This window comes from Marmota marmota, unplaced genomic scaffold (assembly GCF_001458135.2).
Source record: "Marmota marmota marmota unplaced genomic scaffold, marMar, whole genome shotgun sequence".
NCBI lineage: Eukaryota > Metazoa > Chordata > Mammalia > Rodentia > Sciuridae > Marmota > Marmota marmota.
Genome location: NW_026000079.1, coordinates 5,349,425 through 5,373,899, shown reverse-complemented (window position 1 = coordinate 5,373,899; position 24,475 = coordinate 5,349,425). Strand labels below are relative to the sequence as shown.

At 52.8% G+C, this 24,475-nt stretch overlaps 2 protein-coding genes and 1 long non-coding RNA gene across 9 annotated transcripts in view; 1 reads left to right on the top strand and 2 right to left on the bottom strand.

The window, feature by feature from the left end:
* The window catches only part of Rorc (RAR related orphan receptor C), a 24,276-nt gene extending 22,719 nt beyond the window's left edge, over nucleotides 1-1,557 (bottom strand). The window contains exon 1 of one of the 6 annotated variants that reach the window (XM_015502902.2): nucleotides 1,413-1,557. In XM_015502902.2, the coding sequence (XP_015358388.1) occupies nucleotides 1,413-1,452 (40 nt within the window). In that variant the 5' untranslated portion in view covers nucleotides 1,453-1,557. Of the gene's footprint in view, nucleotides 1-1,347 lie in introns of all 6 variants that reach the window. The other 5 variants (XM_048814839.1, XM_015502901.2, XM_048814842.1 and 2 more) reach the window with 5 other exon arrangements.
* Nucleotides 7-9,465, top strand: LOC125620274. Its single transcript, XR_007351890.1, has 3 exons — nucleotides 7-122; nucleotides 5,763-5,845; nucleotides 8,890-9,465. It is a non-coding gene; the product is annotated as an uncharacterized LOC125620274 (long non-coding RNA).
* Nucleotides 9,466-17,157: 7,692 nt separating this feature from the next.
* Them5 (thioesterase superfamily member 5) lies at nucleotides 17,158-24,181 on the bottom strand. Of its 2 annotated transcripts, XM_015502900.2 has the most exons (6): nucleotides 23,862-24,179; nucleotides 22,865-23,066; nucleotides 21,372-21,510; nucleotides 18,412-18,522; nucleotides 17,645-17,769; nucleotides 17,158-17,319 (listed from the first exon to the last, which is right to left on the bottom strand). In XM_015502900.2, exons 1-6 carry the CDS (start codon nucleotides 23,982-23,984, stop codon nucleotides 17,276-17,278), a joined length of 744 nt encoding a protein of 247 aa, XP_015358386.1. In that variant the 5' UTR covers nucleotides 23,985-24,179; the 3' UTR covers nucleotides 17,158-17,275. The 2 variants fall into 2 exon arrangements, with proteins under 2 accessions (XP_015358386.1, XP_048670794.1); XM_048814837.1 differs by lacking the exon at nucleotides 18,412-18,522 and having other exon boundaries at nucleotides 23,862-24,181.
* Nucleotides 24,182-24,475: the final 294 nt, after the last annotated feature.

Below are 24,475 nucleotides of genomic sequence, written 5' to 3'. Positions count from 1 at the left end.
GCCCCCGCTGCATCACCTAACTGCCATAAACGTGCATGACCTGTGCTACACAGTCCCAGCGTTCCCAGGACCCTCCATAGCACCTGGCACGTTGGAGGGGCACAGGAAACAGCCCAACCACGGTGAGTCTCTGTGGGAAGGAAATCCCTCGGTGGGTGATCCGGGCCTGAAAGTGCCAGGGGGTCCCAGAGACGTGGGGCTGGGGGCGGGGCAGAGGGGATGTGGGGGCCATCTGTAAATGCAGACCCTTCCCTGGCTGCCCTGGCCCACTGGCCGGCAGAGGGAGGAATCCGTGTGCTGCTGCTGCTGCTGCTGCTCTGATCTGAGTAGAGACCAGGCAGAAGGGGGCAAGGTGGGTGGTGGGGGTTGGCAAGGATGCAGGGACCCCCAGATCCCTGGGGAGCTGCTGGGTGGAGTCTTGGCTGGAGTGTGGTTGGTGGGGTCACTCTGCTGTCCAAGCCGGACACAACACCCCTCCCCAGTCAGTATCTTGCCCACCCCTCCCACTGCCCCTCTGCCCAGGAGAGGCCGTCCAGAGGTAGGCCTCCTGCACCTGGTGCCAGGGCTCTGCGGGGATGGAGGGAAGACCTGCTCCAGCGGCCACGCCCCCAGTGCTGCTGGGCTCCACCCAATTCCCTCACTGACGTGGCACCCCGTCCTCCTCCAGCCTCACCCGGGTGTGGGTGCTCCCCTGCTTGCCCGGGCAGCCAGCTGGTCTTCCTCCACCAGGTGGCCTTGGAGCTGGGCAGCTCTGGCCCTCAGCTTCCCCTGGGTCCTCACAGCCAGCCCAGCCGTGTCCAGGAAGTCCTGCTCCCAGGGGTGCCTGACTTAGTCCACCGGCGGGCCAAGGCCTACCCGGCTCTCAGCGTCCCCTTCCCCTGGCCCTGGGACGCACGTTCCGTGCAGGAATGAAACCTCACACTCCTAGGCCGGCAGGGAGGAAAGTGCCAGGCTCCTGGGCATGGGCAGCTGACAGGGTGTGGCGGCCACCCTCCCCTCCTCCGCCACTCCTCAAAGGCAGGACAGGTCCTCCACTGCCCAGTGAACGAGGTGAGGTGGAGTGGCCGGCCTCCCGCTTGCTGCCCAGGGGCCGTGTCCCCTCCACCTGCTGGGAGGACCAGCGGGTTCTGACCCTTCACTTGGGCCAGCTTCCTGACCTGCTCTCCCTCCTCCCCCACCCGACCTGTCTCTTCTCCACTCTCCCATTCTCCCCCCTTGGTGGGGGCTCCCCTGTTCCTGTGTCTCCTCTCTTGTCCCCACAGCCCTCCCATGTCAACTTGGCCTGCCTGGCCCCTGCTCTCCCTGCCAGCCCATCTGCGCCCTCGTCCCTCCCCACTCCCTTCCCACCTCTGCCTTCCTCTGAGCCTCCTGGCAGGCCCTTCCACCTGCCTGCACGGCCACAGGCCTCTTACCCCGGGAGGCTCGGTGGTGTCTCTGTGGGGCCCTGTCCATGGGGCAGCTCCCTGGGTGCCGTCCTGGCTGCCCTGGCTGCCCAGGAGGGCAGGGAGCAGGGCCCAGGGGAGGGAGGAGGAGGAGGAGGGAGGGACACCTGGCCGTCAGCAGGCAGGGGAGAGGAGTGGCTGGCAGAGCGTCCTGGCACCAGGAGGGGACCTGGGAGAGATGAGTGGGCCAGAGTGTGGAGCCTCGAGGGGAAACAGAATCAGCCAAAGGAGAGGAAGGAGTGTTTATTTGTCACCTACTGTGTACTAGGCCCCTTGCCAGATCCTGAGTGTGAATCACGACCTGCCTTGTGTGAGTCCTCGCGACACCCACCACAGGGAAGCGTGATTATTCCAGATTCGCTAATGAACCGAGGGTTGCTCCCTTAAGGACTTGCACAAAGACAATAAATGGTGGAGCTAGGATTTGAACCCAGGTCCTTGTGACTTCAGCATCTGTGGTTTCCACCAGAGCAGGGGAGGGAGGGAGGGGAGGAGAGTGAGGGAGGGGCGTGTTGGGTCCTGTTTCCCCCAGGGCTCTTGGTTCCTTGAAGACAAGGCCTTCTTTGCCCCGCTGTCTTTCCCTGGACCTCCTGGTCTCTGCCAGGCTCCGCATGCTCCGGGTCTGGGCAGGACGTGGGCAGGGGAAGGGGTGGGGGAGCCTGGAGCAGGGGTGCAATAGGGGAGCAGAGGGGAGCAGAGATGTCACCCCCAGCCGAGCCTGTGCACACCGAGGCCGCACTGGAGTCCGGGGGTGGTCAAGGCACCAGGCCTCTGTGGATCTCAGACGCCGGGTTCTCCTGCCCTGCCTCGGCCCAGAGTTTGATTAGCTGGGCCTGGCTCTCCTGGTTACCCAAGAGGCGGCTGGCCGGGGGCCAGGCTGCAGCAGGAGGCTCCCTGGCACCTCCTCTTGCTCTCTCTCCCAGCTGGTAAACAGCAGAGCAGGAGCCAGGCACGCCACCGCCCCGTGACTCGCCCACTCCCCCCAACCTGTGCACGTGGCACCTGGCATGGAGAGGGCAGGCAGCTGTCCCTTCCCTCTTCTGTCCTCCCATCTCACCCTCCCTCACTCCTGCCCCACCCTGGAGCTTCACACTCTGCCACCATCAGCACCTCTGTCCTGGGTAGCTCCCAGAGTCTCCCCTAGGCTGCAGCTTGAGGGACAAAGGTTACAAGAGGAGAAGGACTTTCCAGCTCCTAGGGTGATTGACAAGGGGGTAGAGATGGAGGAAGCTTTTGAGGCCCTTCTTGTACTGAGAGTCTGAAGGGATGTCAGGCTCCGATTTTCCCCAGGTCTTTTTTGGTGAAACTCGGGCCCACAGACATTTCTCTGCCTACAACATGAGGTCCGTCGGTTGCTTTGGGGCCTCTACTCCCTGGGCAGCTTGGGAATAAGAGGCCAAGTGCAGTCCCACCCAGCACCCTCTGACTGACAAGCTGGGCTGGCAAGAGGCAGGGGAATGGATACAGAGGAGGGAGAGAGGCGTCTGTCCTTTTGTTCTCCCCTTCCCTTGAGCTCCAAGGGCCTCCTCCCTCCCCTCCATCTCTTCCCCTCCTGCGGTCTATCTTCCTCTGTGACTCTGGGTCTCCCAGGCCCCTTCCTGACTACACTGTCCCCCACATCGGAGGCCTGGAGTGGAGGTCCTGCAGAATGCCTGCAGATGGGCATCCCCAGGTACCGGCCCAGTTACTGCAGGTGTGGTCCTGCCATTTCCCCTGTCATGTGGGGTGGGGAGGAAGTGACTGGGGGTTGGGAAAGGCAGGGTCCTCACCTGTAGGCCTCCAGAGTCACAGACTTCCTAAGCCTTCTCCTGACCTGCCCCTCCCTGCCCTGAGGACGAATGGCTCGGGTTCTTTCTGCCCAGCGTTAGAAGGCCGGCCGCTGGGTCCTTTTGGGAGGTTCTTTTGGGAAGTCCCGTCTTGTTTCATCTTCTCCCTTGGCTTCAATCTCGGCTTTTTCCTTGGGAGGAATCAGTCCCTTCAGAGCAGGGCAGTGTACCTCCTCCTCGAGGCATGCTTACATTCCTACCCTAGGAAAAGACTGATAGAGATCAGAGAATCACTTCACCCCCCCACGTGCCCAGACCCCTTATCAAACCCGGGAATCTCAAAGCAGGGGGCAAACAGCCTGCAGGGGCGGAGGTGGCGGTGGTGGCTTGGAACTGGGGAGCAGTCACCAGCTTCTCCTTCCCTTCCTCTCCACCCCCTTAACCACAGAAACCACTTAAAGCTCAGCCCCAGCCGGCCCTTGCAGGGAGGCCTGGGGGATAAAGGTGGAAAATACGTGGGGCTCAGGGCCCTCTTCAGGGATTAGGGACCACATCTCCCGGGTGCTAGGAGCTCCATGCCTGGGAAGACCTCCACCCACCCAAGTGAGTTAGGAAGGGGGGCTGTGTGTCAATCATTAAAAAAAATAAAGGACTCTGGCAGGCTCTATAAACATCTATGTCTCCAGATCTCTGGCCTCCAGCCCTCCCCATCCTGTCACAAAGGCCACTGTGGGTGGAGGGAACAGTGGGAGTTTGACCCTAGCTTCTGGCCTTGAACTGTTCCCGGTGACCCTGCCTGTACCTCTCATCCAGTCTTTAACACGGAGAGTCACAGGGCTTGGAGGGTCGAGAAGCGGGAGCTCTGATTTTTGGAGCAGAAAGGCTAGGAAGAATGTGGTCTGCCCTGTATTTGCTGGGAGCCCTGAGGCAAACCAGGTCCTCAGTAAAAGGGGCAATGACAACCGTCCTGACCCATGTGGGTGCCAGGGCTTCCGAGCATGGGAGTCTGCTCACAGGCTCTTAGGGTGTATTTGCCCCCAGAGCATGTTTCTTCATCCTGAAGTCTTGCTACCTGGAGGCTCCTCCGGGGACTTTGTGGCCCCCCCGTCATAGGAGCACTGTGACGACTGAGCAAACTTCTGAGAAGACCCTCCATCTCAGAGCCTCCCCTAGCCTCCAGGGTGGGGTTGGGGTTGGGGGGGTTGGTTAGAGTCACAGTCAGAAAACTTCCCTGCGGCCGAGGCTGACCCCAGGCGAGTTTACTTAAACTCTCTCATCTATTTCCTACTTTGTAAAGTGGAGATAATAATACCTACCTTCCTGAGTGGTGGTGGTGACTGGTACAAGAACATGCACTAGTGCCAGGTAAAGTTCAGGGCCTGGCGCAAAGTGTTGAGGTTAAAAGAAGTGTCTTGCGTTTTCTCGCTCCTTGTCTCTATTCCTACAATCTTCTTTCCCTCTCTTTACCTGACCCTCTCTTTTCTATTCCCTTTCCTGCTTTGTTTTTCTCTATATCACCAAGTAACATACATGTCTGATTGTCTGATCTCTCGTCTGTTTGGATCACTACTGGATCCAATGCCTGGATCCCCATAGACACTCCCTAAGTATTGAAGAAATGCCTGAATGAAGGTTTTATGGGACCTCTGAGTTTCTGCTTGCGTTCCTTCATCTCATTCTCTCTTTTCCCCCAGTACTGAGGATTAAGCCTGGAGCACTCTTTCACTGAGCTACAATTCCCAGACCTTTTCATTCTATTTTGGGGCAGGGTCTCACTAAGTTGCCAGGACTGGCCTTAAACGTGGGATCCTCCTTCCTCAGCCTTCCATGTCATTGGGTTCATAAGTGTGCATCATCACTTCCGGTTCTTTCCAGGTACTCAGGGAGGGTTGCAATGGAAGGGTTTGAAGAATCGACACAATACAGCAGTAGGGATAGAGCTAGACCAGCAGGTGGGCTTCTCAGAGGTCACACGCCAAGCATGTGCAAGCTGCGGAGAGCTACCATCCTGGGGAAGGATGATCCTGTGGGGAGCGACCTGGTGGGGAGGTGGAAACCCACAGTTGAGGTGAGGTAACTGGCAGCCCAGACTCTGGAGCAGACTCTCTAGGTCCAAGTGCTAGATTTCCTGTTGACTAGCTCAGTCAGGCCCAAGGTCACATTGGATAACAGCAGTGCTTGCGTCCTCATGGGGTTGCTGGGAGGGACACACGACTGGGACAAGTTGGTGTGAGACGGCTGTAGCTGTAGCCTCCTGATTGCTTGGTCAATGCTACCCCCTGGTGGACATACCTGGAGCAAGGTTTCCTGGGCCCAGGGCGACGTGGTGGGAACCTAATCAGGGGAGGTGAAGGGACCGGGCGCCTTTGGAAGGGAGAGGTATGTTTGCTGATGTTAGAACTGCATGTGCTGAGGTGCCCAGGTGCTGTCTGGACCCAGCAGGCTTAACCCTGGGCACAGCTGGCACCTTGGGAAGTGGGAAAGGGCCCACGTGGGAGGGGGCCAGAGCTGGAATGACCGAGGGCCTCCTTTCTTTCCTTCTCCCTCCTCCAAGCTTGACCTGAGCCAAGAGGAACCAGTTCCTGGGAAGGTGGAGGTGGAGAGAAGAAGGTCACTGTTGACGTCAGGGACATTCAGGTAGGAGGTAAACACAATCTGACCTACATTTATTAATTCATTTTCCATCCCTCCTCCTCCTGGCTGGGGTAGCCTGTTCTGGCATCCCCGAGAACAGTGCTCACACTCTGGCCACACCCTTCCTCCCCAGATCTCCACCCAGGGACCTTCTTTCTCAGTCATTGGGTATCCAAGTGCTGCCCTGTTTCTTGACTCTAGCCTGGCCCACCCCCGACCCCCAACCAGAGCAGCACAGGTATAGAAGGGGTAGGCAGGAGGGAGGCAGGAAGGTTAAGGGGTACTGTGTGTTAGTCTGACATCCCCTGACACACTCCCAAATTTCATTTGTCTTCAGGAAAGATGTGAGTTTAAGGAATAGGTAGGACCAGGTGTGGTAACTCACACCTGTAATCCCAGCAGCTCAGGAGGCTGAGGCAGGAGGATTGTGGGTTCAAAGCCAGCCTCAGCAACTTAGCGAGGCCCTAACCAACTCAGACCCTGCCTCAAAATAAAATATAAAGGCTGAGGATGTGGCTCAGTGGTTAAGCACCCCTGGGTTCAGTACCCGGTACAAAAAAGGAGGGGTAGGGCGGGCAGGGCTGATTTCCCCTGTGCAGCCCCAAGGAAGCGTGAGGGGAAGGTGGTTTGTGTTGGCTTCTGTCACAGAGCTCTTGCAGAGTGACTGTGATTAAAGGGATCCTAGAAGGTGTGGGTGTCTCACGGGACAGGGACTCTAGCGCCTGCCCAGACCAGGCTTCCGGAAGCAGCTCTGCTGGAGAATGCTGCCCGGGGTCTCTGCGTCTGAGCAGCATTCCCGACGTGGGGTTACTCTGAAGTCCTCTGAGTTGGAGAACCACGGTTGGGCCTTCTGCTCCAACTCACCCAGACTGGATGAGCTTCTGGTCCTGGGTGTGGTCTGGTCAAGGAAGTGGGTAGATCGCAACCCCAGAGCGCAGGATGCCCATAAGGGGAGTGATAGAGACAATCGGGCATTTTATTAGTAAAAATAAATACGTGCTAAGTATCTGGAAAGAAAGGAGACGGCGGACCCCGCGGGAAACCCGAGAGTCTACAGGCTGAGGTGGGCGGGCACCAGAGAAGACCCAGGGCCGAGCCCCCCACCCAAGGGCGGCAGCAGGGCGATAAGGGGCGTCTCGCACTCGCCCAGCAGCNCACCTGCCCAGTGAGTCCCCAGCACTCTTCTGGGTCCTGGGAACACAGTGGTAGGGATGCTACCTTTCTGGAATGCAGAGACAGCTGGTCAGCGTGGAGCTGGAACATTCATGTGGACTTCACATTCTAGGTCCTTTGTATTAACATGTCATGAGAAAGACTAACTTACAATTCAAACAGATCTCCCAGCTTTCTGTCACTGTCACTTCCTAAAGCATCAGCTCCTTCCTGGTTCTCCTTTAAAAACACCAATCAGTCTGAGTATTGAGTAGCACGCCAGGCTGCGGTGCTGTGGGGGATGTAAAGATGAATAAGGCTCTCTTCCTGCTTTAGGAGGGCTTCTGGTCTAGGTTTTGGATACCCATCAGTCTTTTTCAAATGTGCCCCCTGAATCCTCTTCACTGGCCTTTGTTCTAACATAATTTCAGTGCGTTGCAACAGCAGCTGAGAAACCCTGACCACAGCGTGGTCAGGAAGGAGAAGACCTCTCTTCTCCCACCTTAGGGAGGTAGGGAGATGCTTGGGGATGAGGTGGGGGCACTTTCCAGCCCCTCACTCCCATCAGAACAATTCTGTTCATTTAATAGTTGTGCTTCCAGGGCAAATCCAAAGCCATCTCTTTTTTTTGCTCCTGGGGACAGCAGCTCCAACAAAAAATACTTGGAGTCGTTGGGGGCAGAAAATAGAAGGCTCTCTGGGAACAGAGTGCCTCTGATCCCATTCCTTTCATGCCCCAGGAAAAGAAAAGAGGCCCATTCGAAAACCCCTCCTGGGGCTTCCCAACCAGTTAAACATGAGGGAGAGAGAAAGGGGAAAAAAATTCTAAATAAAAGCAAAGTCTTTGAAAAACTTCAAAGAAACATTTCTCCTGTTCAGAAGTCAAGAGCACATCTGGCTGGCGGTGAAAAGAGAAGTGGTGTCATCTGGGCAGAAATGTTCTCTTCAAATATGTCCTTTAAGGAAGGCAAGAAAGGCGCATAAGAGACGGCAAGGGGAGAAAACACTGCGAGCCGGGAAGAGAAGTTAAAGGGAAAAAGAAAAAAGGAAAAACCCCCTAAATCTTGTAATGTTTTAGGAGGGCTTATTAGAGCGAAAATTAAGTGTCATACAGAGGTCTGCTCCAGTATTGATGGCTTTTATTCAAAGAGCCATCACCCTGTAAACTCACTTTAACAACTCCCTTCAGATGAAATATAAAAATTAAAGACATTTACAACACAGCTTAGTAGCAGATGTAGTCGTCCTGTTGGGGCTTAGATCAAATAGTGATGTAAACCCCAGCAGGATAACAGGTCTTATGAAAAAGTCCTTAACAACAGCCCCCAAAAATCTTGGAGATCTTACAAAACATGTTTCCCATTCTCTCCCAACCTCAAGGGTCCCCCTCCTTTCCTCAACCCCTCCCCTGATCCGCTAGACTCCGTTTCCATCGTCATCCTTGTCTGAAGTTCTTATGAGTCACTCTACACTTAGCAACTGGAAAAAAAAAAAAAAAAAAAAAAGATCTGGGCTCTTCGCCTAGTTCTGATCTGGTTCCCCTGGAGCCTTCCGGTCGCGGGGCGAGCGGCTGGGGACCAGGCGTCCTTCTGCCCTCAGCCCCACCTGCCTCCTTTGGCTCCTCCCTCAAGTAGCTCTCCCCTTCTCCGGTTGCTGCTGGCCACCAGGGGAATCACTTCTGCTCCTGGCAGCCGGGTACACACCTGTCTGCTGGCCTGAGGACTCCAGGGCCGGTCCACGGAGACGCACCGCTTGGGGGGCGCAGAACCTCACCCCGACCCCTTTATCTCTGACGACCTGCTCCCCAGGATCCAAGTCCTACCGCATCCCGTGTCCGCCGGGCGGCCGGCCTGGCCGTTGGGTCGCCCCTCCCACTCTCCACTCTCACTCACTAGGTAACCGCCAAGCACAAAGAGACCATTGAGCGGGCTCGGGAAGGACCTCCAGCTGCCCGGCTCACCGTACCCTGCACGTGTCACCGGAGCTTGCCGGGGAATCAAGCCTAGGACCCGCTCGGTGGTGCGCCCGGAGCGCAGGCCTTACCTGTGGGCGGCCGCTGAGTCCTGGCCTCTGGCTTCTGGCCCGGAGGCGTGCAGAGCCGCTGGGGAGCAGCTTCCTCTGAAACCTGCTCCCCCAACCCAGTCCTTCTGGGAGGAGCTGGCAGGGGCCACTGCTGTCCACGTCTGACTTCTTTTCCTGAATAAACACACCTCTGTCTCCGCGGCCATCAAGCGGGCCTTCTTCCTCCAACCAGAGCCAGGTTTCTAGCAGCAACCTGCTAGTCCTGGACCTGGGCTGCTTGGGGGGTGGGGAGAGTTACAGAGAAGAGTGCGATTCCCAGCAGTGGCCAGTGGCTGCCATTCTTTTCTGTGCATCGGCCCCACTCCAGCCATAGCCATGGCCACACAAAGCCCATCTTCTTCAAAACCCTCCTTGCTGGCATCCTGCCTTGACATCCAATGCAGGTTCTAGAGCCATCCTCTCAGTAGCTGCCAGACACGGCTCCCACATCCCAAGGAAAAGTGGCCAGGTTAGGATTCTAGAGCCAGAGACACTGAGGACCAAGCTGGATCCCCCAGGGTCAGAATCAGGCTGGCCTTTGCCCTCCACCTTTGACAGATTCTAGGAAGCACAGGCTACCTCTGATAGGACGGGACTCACAGTTGTGCTCCAGGAACCCCTATCATCAGTCTGTCAAGGAGGCCAGTTCCTTCTCCGTAGGACCTTAGCATAAGCTATTTCCTCTCCTCCTTCCCTTCATCTTCCAGATCTGGAGACAGTATTACTGACTCCCTCCCATCTAAAATAGGGGCACCTATGTACACTTATACAGCACCCCACACCTTTCCTTTATGCCATTGATCACTTTTTTTTTTCTACTTATGTGATTTTTTAAAAGATGTCTGCCTCCATTATTAGATTATAAACATCCCAGACAATGCTTAGCACAAGCCAGATGCTTGATCAGGATTTGACGAATGAGCAGAACCATACTTGAATTTGTTTGTACATCCATTCATTGAGTTCCTAGAACATGCCAGACACTGTGCTAGGTACTGCGGGTACCCGGAGTGGGTAGCTGCTGGGGGGAAATAGACAGTAAACACTGACCACCATCACAAGGCAGATTGTGAAACGCAGGAAACAAACAAGATGAGACAAACCAGCTAACGCCCATTATTTTGTAATCTGATACTTGAAGGTTTTGACAGAGCAAGTGTTTTTGTTTGTTTTTTGGAGATCTTTAGTGATCCCAGACCTTTCATTCCTGTGATTCCTAACTCAGCTCAGTCCTGGTGTTTCTAGGGAGGTCATTTGGCTCTACATGCTGCCACCAAGAACTCCTGCTTTGGGGGAAGGTCCGATGGGCTGGAGATCGGGGCTTTCTAGCTTTTTGACTTCTTAATCTCTTTGGAAGTCAATTTTCCCATCTGGTAAATAGAGAGGCTCTACCTAACAGAGTTGGTGTGAGGGTTCAACAGGATAACTCGTGGGCATTCATTAGGCTTGCTTCTGCTAAGAGTGTGAGAAAAGAGAAACCCAGCTTGATCTAACTTCATAATAAATCCATTTTTGACTTCCAGAATAATCGGGCAGAATTCAGGAATATTTGATTTTGTGGCTTCATCCATTCTCAGCCGCAGTTATTGAGTGTCTCCTATGTGCCAGGCACTGTTGGGTATATAGCCATGAACAACAAATAAATCACCTGGCAAATGTAGTTTAAACATCTGGGGGGAAATGCAGCAATGAGAAATAAGGTAGCAAAGAAGAGAGTTGAGTAGATGGAAAAAAAGTGTTGAGAAAATCAGAATGGCAGAGGGTGCCAGGAGAGTGTGCCGTTTTAAACAGAATGGTGAGGGAGGGGTGGCCGCCTTGGGAAGGCAGCAGCTCAGTCATGATATGGGTGAAGGAGAAAGGGAAAAGCATTCTAGGCAGGAGGGATCCCAAACGCAAGGGCTGGGGCCATGGGGCTTACCTGGAGTGGTCAAGGAGACCCAGGGGTCAGTGCAGCCAGAGCAGAACAGACGAGGGGGAAATTAAGTCAGAGCCCAAACAGGGTCGTAAGGTCAGGCTTGTAGCCACTGTAAAAACTTTGCTTTTATTTGTGGTGAGTTAAGGAGGGATGTGGGTAGCCTTCCATGTTAAAAAGATCTGCCTGGCACCTGTGCTGGGATTCGGACGAAAGGGCAAGTGCAAGGGAGACCAGGTAAGGGACGACCGACGCGACCTTGGCCTGAGATGGTTGGGGTGCGGATGGGGACGGGGTAGAGTGGTCAGTTTCTGGACATGTTCTGAAGAGGACCATAAAGGATTTCCTGCTGGTTCCATCCCCATCCAAAGGGAAACAATGAGCCAAGATCTTTGGCCTGACCAGCTGGGAGAATGGAGTTGCCATTTTAGCGAGAGGAGGAAATATCGGGCCATCTGTTGAATTTGAGCTATTTGTTAGGCATCTGAGGGAAACGTGGAGTAGGCAGTGGGATATGTGAATCTGGAACGCACAGAAGAGGCCCTGCATGAATCTGATGTCACCCATCTTCATTTCTGTAGATCAGGAATCGGACCCATTAAGAAATGACAGGCCAAAGAGCAGCAGAGCTGAGACTAGAACCGCGTTGTCTATCTTGAGAGCAGTGTTCTTCCTTGTTCCCTACGGATCCTTCAGCTCAGGGCAGGGCTGTTCCCTCAGAGTATCACCCCCTCACTTCTCCAGGTGCCCTCGCTCCCACCCCCTGAGAACGTTTTAGTCCATTTTGGGTTGGTTTAACAAATACCTGAGATGGTTCTGGGGAGGCTGGAGAATCTAAGAGATGGTGCTGGCAACTGTGACGGCCTAGGGCCGAGTCATGACACGGCAGAAAAGGACAAGTGGGCACATTGAGAAGAGGGAGAACACAGGAATGACCTCACTTTACAATAATTCACTCCCATGAGAACAAACCCACTCCGGAAAGGAATGCGGTCATCCTTTTAATGACCCTAATCATCTCTTAAAGACCCCGCTTCCAAACCCCACTGCAATGACAATCAACTGTCAACAGGAGCTTCAGAGGGGACAGAACACATTCAGACCATCCATAGCAACTTTACAGGTGACCCAAGGGTCCTTATTTCCTTGCTCTTGCTGGTACCATTATAGAAGAACACTTAGATGGCTGAGCAGCACAATCCAGGTGCAGTGGTGCACAACTGTAATTCCAGCTATTTGGGAGGCCGAGGCAGGAGGATTGCAAGTTTGAGGCCAGCCTGGGCGATTATTTTGAGACCCTGTCTCAAAATAAAAATAAAAAGGGCTGGGGATGTAGTTCAGTGGTCGAGTCCCCCTGGGTTTAATCCCTAGTATGGAGAGAGACAGGAGGAAGAGGAAGAAGGAGGAGGAAGAGCGGGAGGAAGAGGACAGAGGGGGAGGAGAGCAAGAGGGGAAGGGAAGGAAAAGAAGATTGGGCAGCACAGAGAACTTTTCAGGGTCCAAGTGAATTGGAAGACGCAGAGAAGTTCAGGCCTTTCTTCCGGGTAGGCAGGCAAGGCTACAACACTCGCTGGGCTTCTGGGTCTAGGGTGTATCTCCTGAGACCTTGAGTGGTGGCTTCGGGCAGCATGACTTGGCCACAAATGCCCACTGCAAGCCCTGGTGGGTGATAGGGTCGGTGACAAACTGTGTCTTGCAGTTCTGGCTCTCCGCTCAGGACCTGTGACGACTGACCTAGGTCTGGTCTCTGTTCCAGGAGGGCCTCAGGGGTGTGGGCTGGTCTGGGCTACTGATGTCCACTGTCTTCTTGAACTGGTTGATCTTACAACATCTTACTCTTTGGTTTCTCCTGGCACTTGACTCCAGCACGTGAAGGACACGTATCTTCTGCCTTAAGCAGGATAAGCTGCCACGTTTTCCTGCGTGGCCTACTAGATCCGACCCCACCCACCTCTGCAGGAGCTGCACTGTCCATGACCGTGAGTTTGTAAATGTGGAGGCAAGATGGCTAGGATACTTGGCCTCCTGGGAAGGAAAGCCACCTGTTAAAGCCCTGGAAGTGTCCTAGCAGCTGACGGCCTTATTTCTTTTCAGGAGCCTGGCTACCCAGCTGGCCGGGTGGTTGAGGCTGACACTCTGCAGATTTCCACCTGGGCCTATTGCTGTTAGAAACTGGACCCAGCAGAGAGGGGCCAGGACACATTCAACCTATTTATATGGAAACCCAAACACAGCTATTGTATTATTCTTTCTTTTCTTTGACTGCATAGGATGAACCATATTTCCCTTCCTGTACTGGGACTATTGAAGGAAAGGATTAGGCTCTCCGTGACCATGAATAAAGGCAACCAGGTTTTCAGTATACAACGATTTGGATTCTGGTTTTAATAGATTCCCAAGGGCCGCTGTGAAGGTACAAAGGAGTGAGGCTTTTTATGTGAGTACACAGAGGAGAGGATAGTGAGTTGGTCTGATTTCTGTCCATGGCCTTCAGTACATTTCCAGCTTCTGGGAGGCCCTGGGTCAAGGCCCCTGTAATCTATGTCTATCTGTCTGTTCTCCATCATTTGGGATTGATTGCCTAGAATCTTGTGTCCTAGTTTCTGGAAAGATCTGTCTCTCTCACCACCGCCTCTAAGTTTGTACACAATTTTCCCTGCCACAAAGGGGTTACTTTGCTCTGATCTCCTCAGTCCCCAGTCCCAGCCCTGAATCCTGGAACTCCAACTCTGGCTTGAAGACAAATTCCTCATTTACCAGGACAAGGGCTTGGACACGGACTCTTCCTTTTTCTACTGTCCCTTCTCTCAAACCGAGGAAGGGGCTGCTAGCCACTCATTAAACCCATTTCCCTTTCTTCTTCAACATATAGTTAGACCATGTTTTCCAGCCAAACTCCCTTGCAGTTTTATGGGGGCTTGTGACTGCGCTATGGCCAATGGAACCACTTCTGGGCCTGGTCCCCCAACCCCTCCTAAGTGGATTCTCTCCATTTATCCGGCAGCTGGATGCCAACACCCAATAGGACTTTCTAAGTCATGTACATTGAAGATAGCAGAGATTTTGTCAGTCTGAATGAATCCTAGATGCCACCCACTGGACCTCATGTGAGAAACACATTCTATCGGGAGGCTGAGGCAGGAGGATTGCAAGTTCCAGGCCAGCCTGGGCAACTTAGCAAGACCCTGTCTCAAAATGAAAAAAATAAATAAATGAAAAGGGCTGGGGATGTAGCTCAGTGGAAGAGCACTCCTGGATTCCATTGGGAGAAAAAAAAATCTGTGAAAGATATGGATTAAGTTGTGGAGATTTAAAGGCTTATCTGTTTCAGCATTTGGCTTTATCAGACCTAATAATAAAACCCTTCATGATATGCCCCGGGAGCTCTCTTTCTTTGGTAGAACTCTCCTTATCTTGACCTCTTCTGAACATCTCTACCCACTGGCCTTTGTGCAGTTCTAGCTGACAGGGCTCACCTGGTGCAGTCCTCCCCCTGGGCTCCCAGGGCCTGGGCAGGTGCAGGTAGCCACTGCCTCCTCCACTCCTTAACTCTCCCCACGGCAGACTTTCCTCCTTAGGAATGGCACCACCTCGTTGTTCTCCGTCCTCCTTCAACAGTGCTCCTACCTGGCACGTCCACTATTGCCCCTGGGTTTTCCAGCTGGTTTCCACCTTCCTCTTACTCTTGTCACCTGTTCGCTACCGTCAGCACACCTTGGTCACATGTGTACTTGACCAACTTGTTTTCCTGATCCCCGGGGGCGTTTCCAAATTGTTCTACTTCACTGAGAAAGCTGAGGTGCTCTGGCATGAACCCCTTCAGTCCCCATCCTTCTCTGTGTCTCCACCTCCTATCTTTTGTTTCCACTGTCATGGGAAGCTCTTCTCCTGTAACTCCCATCTCCACCCGTGCTCTCTCCATCCCTGTCTAATACAAGAGAGCTGTCCTGCTTGATGGCACCTCTGGATCCCTTAAAAGTTCCAGTCTCTCTCTACTAGCTACTTCCAAAGCAAATTATGGATACAATCAAATGTCTTTCTGTGAATAACAACAAAATTCCCAGAAAGCAAAATGTTCTCATTCCCCATTCATTTTTCCACCCACCATCCTGTGGATTTTGCTCCGACCTCCATCTTTATTGCCAAATCTGAAGGCCTCATTTTATTTATTTCTTTTTTTTTACCTGTTTATTTTAACTGAAACACAAATATATTAAAAAAACAATGTGTTTACATAAAATTAAAGGAAAATACATCAATAGAGAACTTTCCAAATTTCCTGGATTATTTTAACATTAGGAGAAAAAAATAAAAGATTTTTAGAAGTTGAGACAAGAACCAGGTTCGATTCATTATGTTCAACAAATGAGTGGTAACAAAATTCCAAAACCCACCAGGTTTGTTTTTTTTTTTAAATTTTGTTCTTTGTTTTAAGAATAACATTATATTTCTGGAGGCATCTGTTTTTCAGGGAAGAAGAGAAAACCACTGAAATTTTTTCCTTTGAATTCTAGCCAGACAATAAAAGGAATGATCCCTTTATTGATTCATCCGAAGACCACACTGGAGAGCTCACGTTTCTCGCCTTCTCTTCAGCCCTTGATGCGGTGAACCTCGTCTTTTTAGGGACGGTCACTGCTATTCTGTTCTCACGCTCCTTCGTGGGTCCTTGATCTTGTGTCCCAACTTTAAACCTTAGCCTGGCCTGAGGCTCTGTCTTTGCTCCCTGTCTTCCATCTCTGTCCCCCCCCTCACCGCCCTCCAATGTCACTCTGCATAAGCCATTCCCCAGGGTTCCAACGACAGTTTTCATGTTGACTCATAAATTGAATCCGTGGCTCATCTCTGGAGAATCCTGCTGGCACTTCCTACCTGGCGGAGGGTCCACGGGTACTTTAAACTCAATGCCCATCAAACCATCTCACTCTTCACCTCTCCTTCAAGCCTGCTCTTTCTGTGTTCTAAGGGTGCCACCTGGAGCCCCCGCCCGGAGTCTGAGACTTGAAGTCATCCTAGACAGCTCTCTTCACCGACCTGCCACATGGAGTCAGTGGGAAAGTCCTGCACTTCTGACGCGTGTCACTTTTCTCATCTCTGTGGTTCTAACCCAGGCAGCCCTTACTGTCCCCAGCAGAGCCCTGCAGGGCCCCCTAACCAGTGCTCTGGCCTTCAGTCTTGCTAATCCCTTCCTGCCACCAGAGTCCTCTTTATCAAAGCAGAACTTCATGTTGCTTCCCAGCCCAAACCCTTTGAGGCTTCCTTGGGCCACAAGATGAAGTTCAGGCTCCGTAGCAGGGACTGTGAAGCCTCCCACGGCCCCCTCCTGCCCTGACCTTTCTCTTTCCTTGGACTCTTGCCTTACTAAACGCCTGGCAACTCTCCAAAGTCCCTGTGTCCTTTAATGCCACTGTGCCTTTGTCCCGACAGTTCTCTCTGCCTGGAAGTTCTTCCCCTTCTCTCTGCCTGGTAGAGGCCCAGCTTCCTTTACAAAGCCTTTTCTGCCTGGGTTCTGTTTTGGTTTGGATATGAGGTGTCCCCTCAACAGCTCATGTGAGATAATGCAGTAAAATTTAGAGGTGAAATGATGGGGTCATGAGAGCCTTAACCTACTGAGTGCATTAATCCACTTGAGTGGGTTAACCAGATGGTAACTGCAGGAGGCAGGTAGGGTGTGGCTGAGGAAACAGGTCACTGTGGGCAGGCCTTTGGGGTACATATTTTGTCCCTGGTGAGCAGAGTCCCCCCTCCTGGCATGATATCCTGAGGGGCTTTCGTCTTTTACACTTTCCACCAAGTGTTCTGCCTGACCTCAGGCCCGGGGCAATGGAGTTGGCTGACTGGACTGAGACCTCTGAAACCTTGAGTCGGGTCCTTTGGTCACATGGTGAAGAAACTGACTAAACACGCTCAGAGAGTAAGATGGAGCCACTTCCCTTTGGGTTTACACTGCATTCCTGGCGTAGCCAGAACAGGGAAGGGAGGAGCTTGGTGGGGCGCTCGGTGCCCCTCCGGTGTGCATCTTGGGGCCAGGATCCTGGCTTTCAGGGTACGTCTTGTACTGGGTGCCTTTCCCAGTGCCTGGCACCTGGTGGGTGCTCTGTAAGGTCTCCTCTTGGTGCCGAGTGGGAGAGTGGTACAAGGAGGCCCTGGAAGGTCGTTTATTTCTGTAAGAAGGGTCTTAGGCCGAGCATGGGGCAGTGAGAGTTTATTTACTCAGAGAAAGTGCCCTCTCCTCATCTCCTGGGGACCCTTTCTGCTCTGATGAGGGTCCCCAGCAGGTAGGGTCATCAGGGTCGGCATAGTGACTCCTAAGGGGATGATTCTTCTTCCAGCTGCCACTGAAGGAAAACACCTGCAAGAGAAAGGGGAGCTGCATCCGAGGGCAGGGCAGCGGGGGCTTCACTGAGCTGCTCTGAGCGTTTTGCTACAGGTTACGAATGAGCCGGAACAGTCCTGCAGTTCAGGTTGGGGAACCTCCGAACTGGGGTTCCTCCCTTCATCCACATCCCTAGCAGTTCCTTCCCCCAGAAAGTCAGATCCCAGCTTGGGACAGGGCCTTTAGCATTCTTCCTGCCTCCCATTTGCTCCAGGTTGTGTGTGTGTGTGTGTGTGTGTGGGTGGGTGGGTGGGTGGGTGGGGGCAGGCTGGAGACAGGCTGAGGCTAAGGTCTTCTTTACCTGAAGACTTGGCGTAGACCGTCTCTTGGTCTCTGCTCTGGGTGATGCAGGACATATAAAGCTTCTGGTCTTCAATCTTTTCCACTTGGACATTCAGTACAGCCAGAGAGCCCACAGGGATCAAGCTGGGAGAAGAGGCAATATAGCTCACACCCATCTCATCACCCCCCCCCCTTTTTTTTGTTTTTGGTGAGATTGAACTCAGGGGCACTCGACCACTGAGTCCCATCCCCAGCCCAATTTTGTATTTTATTTAGAGACAGGTCTTAGTACCTTGCCATTGCTGAGGCTGGCTTTGAACTCGTGATCCTCCTGTCTCAGCCTCCTGAGCCACTGGGATGACAGTCGTGTGCCACTGCCCCCAGCTCATCACCCTTTTTACCCCCTTCTCTTTACCCCATCCTTCCTCAAGGGCTCATAAGTAGCTCTGGGCTCAGGGATGCAGTGTGGCCAGGAGGCAGAGGAATGCTGGTGAGTGGGTTGGGGAAGGACGGTGGCTGGCAGGGCTCCCACCCCCTAGTAGCCAAGGATAGATAGCTACCCCAGAGACAAAACGGGCCGTGCCTTCAGCTAATGCCCCAGGGATTCATACTTACTTTTTAACTTTTTTGTTGTTTAATATCAGCATCCAAACATCATTGCTATGTTTTTTTTTTTAAAATCTTTGTTTATTCATTTTTCTGTGGTGCTGAGGGTGGAACCCAGGGCCTCTCACGTGTGACCTAGCGCTCTACTGCTGAGCCCCAGCCCCAGCCCCTCACACTTACTTTTTGAACCTGATGTTGAGATTTAGTGTGAACAGCCCCTCTCCAGCCAGGTAGGCAGTTTTAGAAAAGGTCTCATCCATCATGGCTGCCAGGGACCCTCCGTGAGCAAACCTGGGGAGGGTGTGGGAGCAGGGCTAGGGCTGAGCTGCTGGGCAGACTGCCCCACGGGGCCTCCCCTCCACCCTACACGAACACCCCCTGATGTGTCTCCCTTTCCCAGGGCCCCCAAGCATGGATCTTTAGCCTCAGGCAGCCGCCCAGGAGAAGACACAGAGCTGCACCCCATGTGATCAAATCAGCAAAAATCAACTGTTTTTCTCTTGCTTTGCTTCAGCATATGCTGGTAACCACTCACACAATTATTTTAATTTACCAGGAAAAAACTGTTTTTTTTTTTTTTCTCATATAGTTAATGGAAAACACTTTTTTTCTGATTCATTACCTAACTGCTGGCAGCAATTGCCATAACTTGGAAGGGTACACACATACGAGGAACTAGGAACGGGAAAACCCCTAAACTTTTTGCTTTTTGACTTAGTCTTTGAAGCACGGTCTCGGCCCATGGCTAGCCTTACCGTCATCACAGTCAGGCTGGGCGCGAGCTCTCTCTTCCTTCCTTCCTTCCCTTCCTCCTCCTCCTCCTCCTCCTCTTCCTTTTCTACTCCTCCTCCTGTGTCTCTGTGTCTCTCTTTCTGTCTTCATACAAACCGAGGGGTCCTACATCCCAAGCCCATTTTATTTTTTATTTTGAGACAAGGTCGCCCCAACTTCCTGAGGCTGGCCGGGAACTTGTGATCCCCTGCCTCGGCCTCTCAAGTTGCTGAGATTACAGGCATGTGCCACTGTGCCTGGCTTGGGCCCACATTTTCAATGTGACTTATGACTTATGAAGTGCCAGCAAGATGAACTTCTGAGCAGTGCTGCCCATGGAAAAGGGACAGCCGCTTCAGAGGGTGTTGTAAACATTCACTGATTTCAAGTATATAAATTTCTCATTCTCCTTTATGCAAGCTGATCTCCATCCCTAAGTTACTTCATTTTTGGTCAAACTGGGTAAAATGAGAGGCATCCAACTTTAGAATGCAAAAACACAAGACAGATTTGAGTTACTGATTTTTGAAAGCTCAGTTGCAGTTCTCCATGGACCCAGACCAGCTGTCCACATTGTGTGACCATGGTCACTCTCCTGCTCCTATTCCAAGGCCCTTGATTCCCCCTCCCTCTGCCAGGGCCATGGCATCATACCACCTGGTGGGCTTCTTGCTCCAACATGTTTTTTTTTTTTTTTTTTGTACCAGGGATTGGAACCCAGAAGTGTTATTCTTTTTTTAATTCCACTGAGCCACATTCCCAGCCCTTTATTTTATTTCATCTTTTATTTTGAGACTGGGTCCAGTTAAGTTTCTTAGGGCCTTGCTAAGTTGCTGAGGCTGGCCTTGAATTTATAATCCTCCTACCTCAGTACCCACTGATACTACAGGTGTGCACCTCTCACCTGGCTTTGTTACCTGTTTGATTTTGAGCAAGTCGCTAAATCTCTCTGCGCCTTAGTGTACCCACTATGAATTCTGAATGAAAATAATTTCTATTTCATTGGATTAAATGAGTAAATGTCTGCAAAACCTCATGCACACTTCTAGGGACCCCCTCTCCACCTTACGAATTGCTTAACAGGGGTAAAAAGACTTGGTGTCAAAGAACTCCAGATCCGCTCTTCTCTTCTGGTCCTCACTGACCAGAGAAAGGACCCATTGGCTAGTACTGGTTCTGTGGAGCAGTTCTTGGCCAATGATAACTGCCACCCACTTCTGTTGGCCAGGGACCTGGTGGACACCAATCTCCTCCCTGCACTCCCCTCAATCCACTGACTGGCCTCAGGTGTTGGCTGGCCTCCTCTGTCCCTTTGTCACCTCCACAAGCCCCTAAATAAAAGTCAGCCATGTATCAACCTCTCTCCTGCCTCCTGAGGATTTTCTTCTTCAGAAGGGAGGGGATCCATGTCCCAGGTAGGATTCTAAACTATTCCCCAGAGTCTGCATGCATTAGTTTGGAGAACAGTGTCCCCATGGAGGATACCTTTGGTTTGGCCACGGGGACCAAGGGCTGTGTCTGTATCCATGGCCTGAAGAGGTGCTGATACCTATTTAGCGCTGTGAATTCTGCCCTACCGCTGATCCCACCTGAGGCCTCAGAACCTTAAAGCAGATCCTACCTACTCCTGTCTCTCTGCAGGAATTCCAGCACCACCAACTGCCTTTGTTGGTTGCCTGGAGCAGGATTAGGGATGCAGAAGGCAGACAACCACAAGCATGAGGCCCAGGGCCAGCCTGATCCTTGTCCAAGTGAATTTCTCCCTAGGCCCATTACAAGTTTGGAGGCAGCAAGGTACAGCGGAGAGAGCTGGAGTCCCAACTCTTGGATTAGAGTCCTGGATCTAACTTTGCTGAACCACCATGGGCAAGTTCCTTTACCTCCGTGTGCCTCAGTTTCCCCAAGTACAAGACATGGGGTTCAATAAGCGATGTCTGATAGCTACATTGTGCTTTATGAGCACACACAGAGGCCCGGCATCATGTCTCTTAGTCACACTGGCAGGTAGATGTTATGGTCTTGGGTTTTGGGTAAGACTAAGACCCCAGAGGTCAGATTGCTTACTTGCTGCAGTAGATCAGGACCAGAAGTCAGGCTACTGATTCCAGATCTTGCCCTCCTCCAAGTGCATCATGTCCTCTCCAAGTGGCCTCTCAGGTCTTTTCTTGCCAGAAAATTCTGAGAACTTGATAAGGGGGCTCTCCCTTACCTTCAGGATGGGGACTGGACCAGATAGCCAAGCATGTCCTTCCTTGCCTTGGAGGATGCCACCCCAGCTCCCTACAGAGAGGTGTAGATCCCAGGGCCTGCTAGATCTACCTGATGAGCCAAGGAGGAGGCTCCCAACCTGGCCCTTCCTATGGCCTTACCCGGGAGGCCCCTCCAGGTAGGGGCCTGGTTGGAAAAGACAGACCGACTTCTTCTTGAATGGGTGGAAGAAGATGACATACTCGTAGCCTTGTCCTTCGACTTGGATGCACCTGGTGAAGATGCGCCAGTCACTTTTGTCTGGGGAGAGATGGGCAATGTCACAGCTGGAAAATGAAGGGCATGTGAGGGTCTCGGGGGCGTGGGGCCTGCCTGTCAGGATGTAGGACCCTGGGTTGAGCCATGCCTCTGGTACAGGGCCAAGGACAGAGAACCTTGCTGGGTGCGGTGCTGCACATCTGTCATCCCGACTGCTCCAGGGGATGAGGCACAAGGGCAAGTCCAAGGCTGACCTGGGCAACTCAGTGACACCCTGTCTCAAACTATAAAATGAAAAGGGCTGGAGATGTAGCTCCGGGGAAAAGAGCCCCTGGATTCAATCCCCAGAGCTGAAAATAAATAAAGAAGGACAGAGAAGCAGAGACCCAGGCTCCGCCTTCAGGGAGTCTTCAGTCTGGAGCAGAGATAATCCCTGTCTTCAGAAAGCCTATGTCTGGGAGGAAAAGCACTCAAGAAGTCTCCTGGCTGAGTGGAAAGACAGGACCTGGGGCTTTTCAGGTCAAGACTGAAAAGACTAAGTGTCGGAAGTTTACCATGTAATTACTCATATAATTCACCTATAATTCATTAAAAATAGCCTACTAAAAAAATAAATTAAAAAAAAGCATAGCTATACTAAACAGTAAAATCAGTACAAAAAAGTCCACCAAAGTTCACATCCTCCTCCCAAGACAACAACTACATCCTTTCTTGGAAATACCAAGTTCTTGAAAAGAAATTATTTTAGTGCCCCTGCTTTTTTATTGGTTTTTGTGGTGTGGGGGTTGAACCCAGCATGCTAGGCAAGAGCCGGACCACGGAGCTACAACCCCGCCCACAGCCCCTTGCTTTGTGCCATCAGCCCAAGAGCCATCTGCCAGTTGTGTCGCTCACTGGGCGGGGACTGTGTATACAAATGAGATGCATAAGAAAAACAGACAGACAGACAGACAGACACACATAAGGAAGGGTGAAGGTGGCACTCCATAGCTGGCTCGCTGGTGGAGATGGTGCACTGAGGCCTGCAGATGCGGAGGTGGGGTCCACTGGACTTTCTGGGTTTGGGGAGGAGGGCTTGGGATTAGGCTTGACTGTGAGGGAAGAACACCAGGGAGAAGTTGGGAAGGGCGAGCGCTGAGCTGGCAGTTCTCCAGTGGGGACCCCACCGGAGACTGTTCTCCTCAGATGGGAGGGAGGGAGCCGGAGACCTGAAAGAGTACCCTTCTCATCTGCCTGCTAGGCTGCAGCCGAGGGTGTGCTTAGACAGCAGGTGGAAGGGAGTCTTTGTACACAGGGCAAGGGAGCTGGACGGCCCTCACTGAGGGTCCCAGGCAGGGCCAGTTGACGTGGGTTGGGGTAGGGGTGTGCTCACGGACCCTCCCAGGCCTGGCCTTACCTGAGGCAGCTACCAACCCGGACGGGAGCTTGAGCCCTTGAATGTGGTCTCTGTTGGACTTGAAGGAGGGCAGTTTGACCCAGCCGTCGGACTTGGTCTTCTCCAGAAATTCCTGGTACAGGCTCAGCATGTCTGGACACCAGCTGGCATTGGGGAGGGCATAGTCCTTCAAGTCTGTCTTCACTGGACAAAACCTTGAGACCTGGGCAGGACCAATCAGAGAAGGAGATGATGTCCTGGAGGGTGGCCTCCAGGAAGTCTCATCCTGGTCTGGGGGCTTTTCAAGCTGGAGTGTGGACAAGGGCCCACCTTTCTGGCAGAGGGTTGGGCACTTCAATGAAATACATTACACTTTTTCTAGAAGCTACGAGTAGTTCTTTGCAGCTGAGAACTGCTAGTATTTGCCCGGCTGTATTAATGGGGAAGCCGAGAAAATATGATTCGGATTGCTTATGAGAGCAAGAGCTGACATACACTGTCTTCCTTGGGGAGTGAGACCGCTGTTGGCGAGGGGACACTTTTATAGCCCCTTTCCCTCTGGGGCTGCTCCAGCTCTGTCCACAGTCCTGGGTGTGCCTAGGCAGAACGGCTCCTTTGAAACATGTACTGGAACCCAAAGACGTGTGGTACCATGGCTGGGGCAGGGACAGTATGTCGATCTGTGGGACAGGGGGTGTCCTCTATAATGTCGCTTGCTCATGTGCCAATTACAAATATGGGCAGTTTCTTGCCAAGACCTCCGTCAGGGCCCCCACGGAAGAACAATGATCAGCTGGTGACCACACAAGATTCAGACCAGGTGCAAGTGTCCTGGTGGGTTCAGTTTGGGATATGGGCTACATGGCATCCCCAAACATCTTCCTGTTGCCAGAACAAAAAGCTCCCCCCAACACTGCCCATCACCCTGACTGCAAGCCAGAAAAAGGAGATTGAGTATGTTCCTTCAGCCCGGGGCTCTGGGGAGAAAGGACACCCGTGTAACAGGGCTGGGACTCACCAGGGAGTCAGTGGAGGATCCAAATGCTGCGGCAGGGTCGAGTCCGGGCAGGATACAGGGGGTCCTGAGAAGGGCTCTGCGGTGTCCCAGTCTAGCGGCCACCTGGAAGCTTCTCCTCATCATGGCTGAGAGCCCGACCAGGCGTGCGGCTGACTTTGAGTGGACAGCAAGGGAAGTGGGCCCTGCCCTGTTGCGTCTGGGATGCACACTTGGGCCACCTCCCGCGGCTTCTCCTTTCTGTCGCACGCTTCTTTCAGCAGGGAGCGTCTACTGCAGGAAAAAAATGAGTGGGCCAGGCTGGGCCGGGCTGTTGCAGCAACACGCAGGGCCGGGCTGTTGCAGCAACACGCAGGGCTTGGGGCCTCTAGCTGGTCTCAGAGTCCCGCCCAACGCTTGGGGAGGGGAAGAGCATGAATGGGCAGGAGGACTGGCCCAAGTTCAAAAGGAAAAACTGTTAAAGGAGTAAAATGTACATAAGCAAGCAGTCTGGATTAAAAGGAGCCTTGGAGAGCTGCCCTGCGTTTGTAGAGGAAAAATCTAAGAAAATCTCCAGGCAGATGAGGGAGGCCTGTCCCTTTACGGAGTGTTTGTAGCATGTGTCCCACAAAAGACTG

What these genes read in the sequence shown, in the direction of transcription:
- Them5 (XM_015502900.2), bottom strand. Translation starts at nt 23,984, where the DNA reads ATGATGAGGAGAAGCTTCCAGGTGGCCGCTAGACTGGGACACCGCAGA. An exon ending in TACCTGGAGGGGCCTCCCGG is followed by an intron (nt 18,523 to 21,371) that starts GTAAGGCCATAG and finishes CACCCTCCCCAG; the next exon opens with GTTTGCTCACGGAGGGTCCC. An exon ending in CTCAACATCAGGTTCAAAAA is followed by an intron (nt 17,770 to 18,411) that starts GTAAGTGTGAGG and finishes CTCTTCTCCCAG; the next exon opens with CTTGATCCCTGTGGGCTCTC.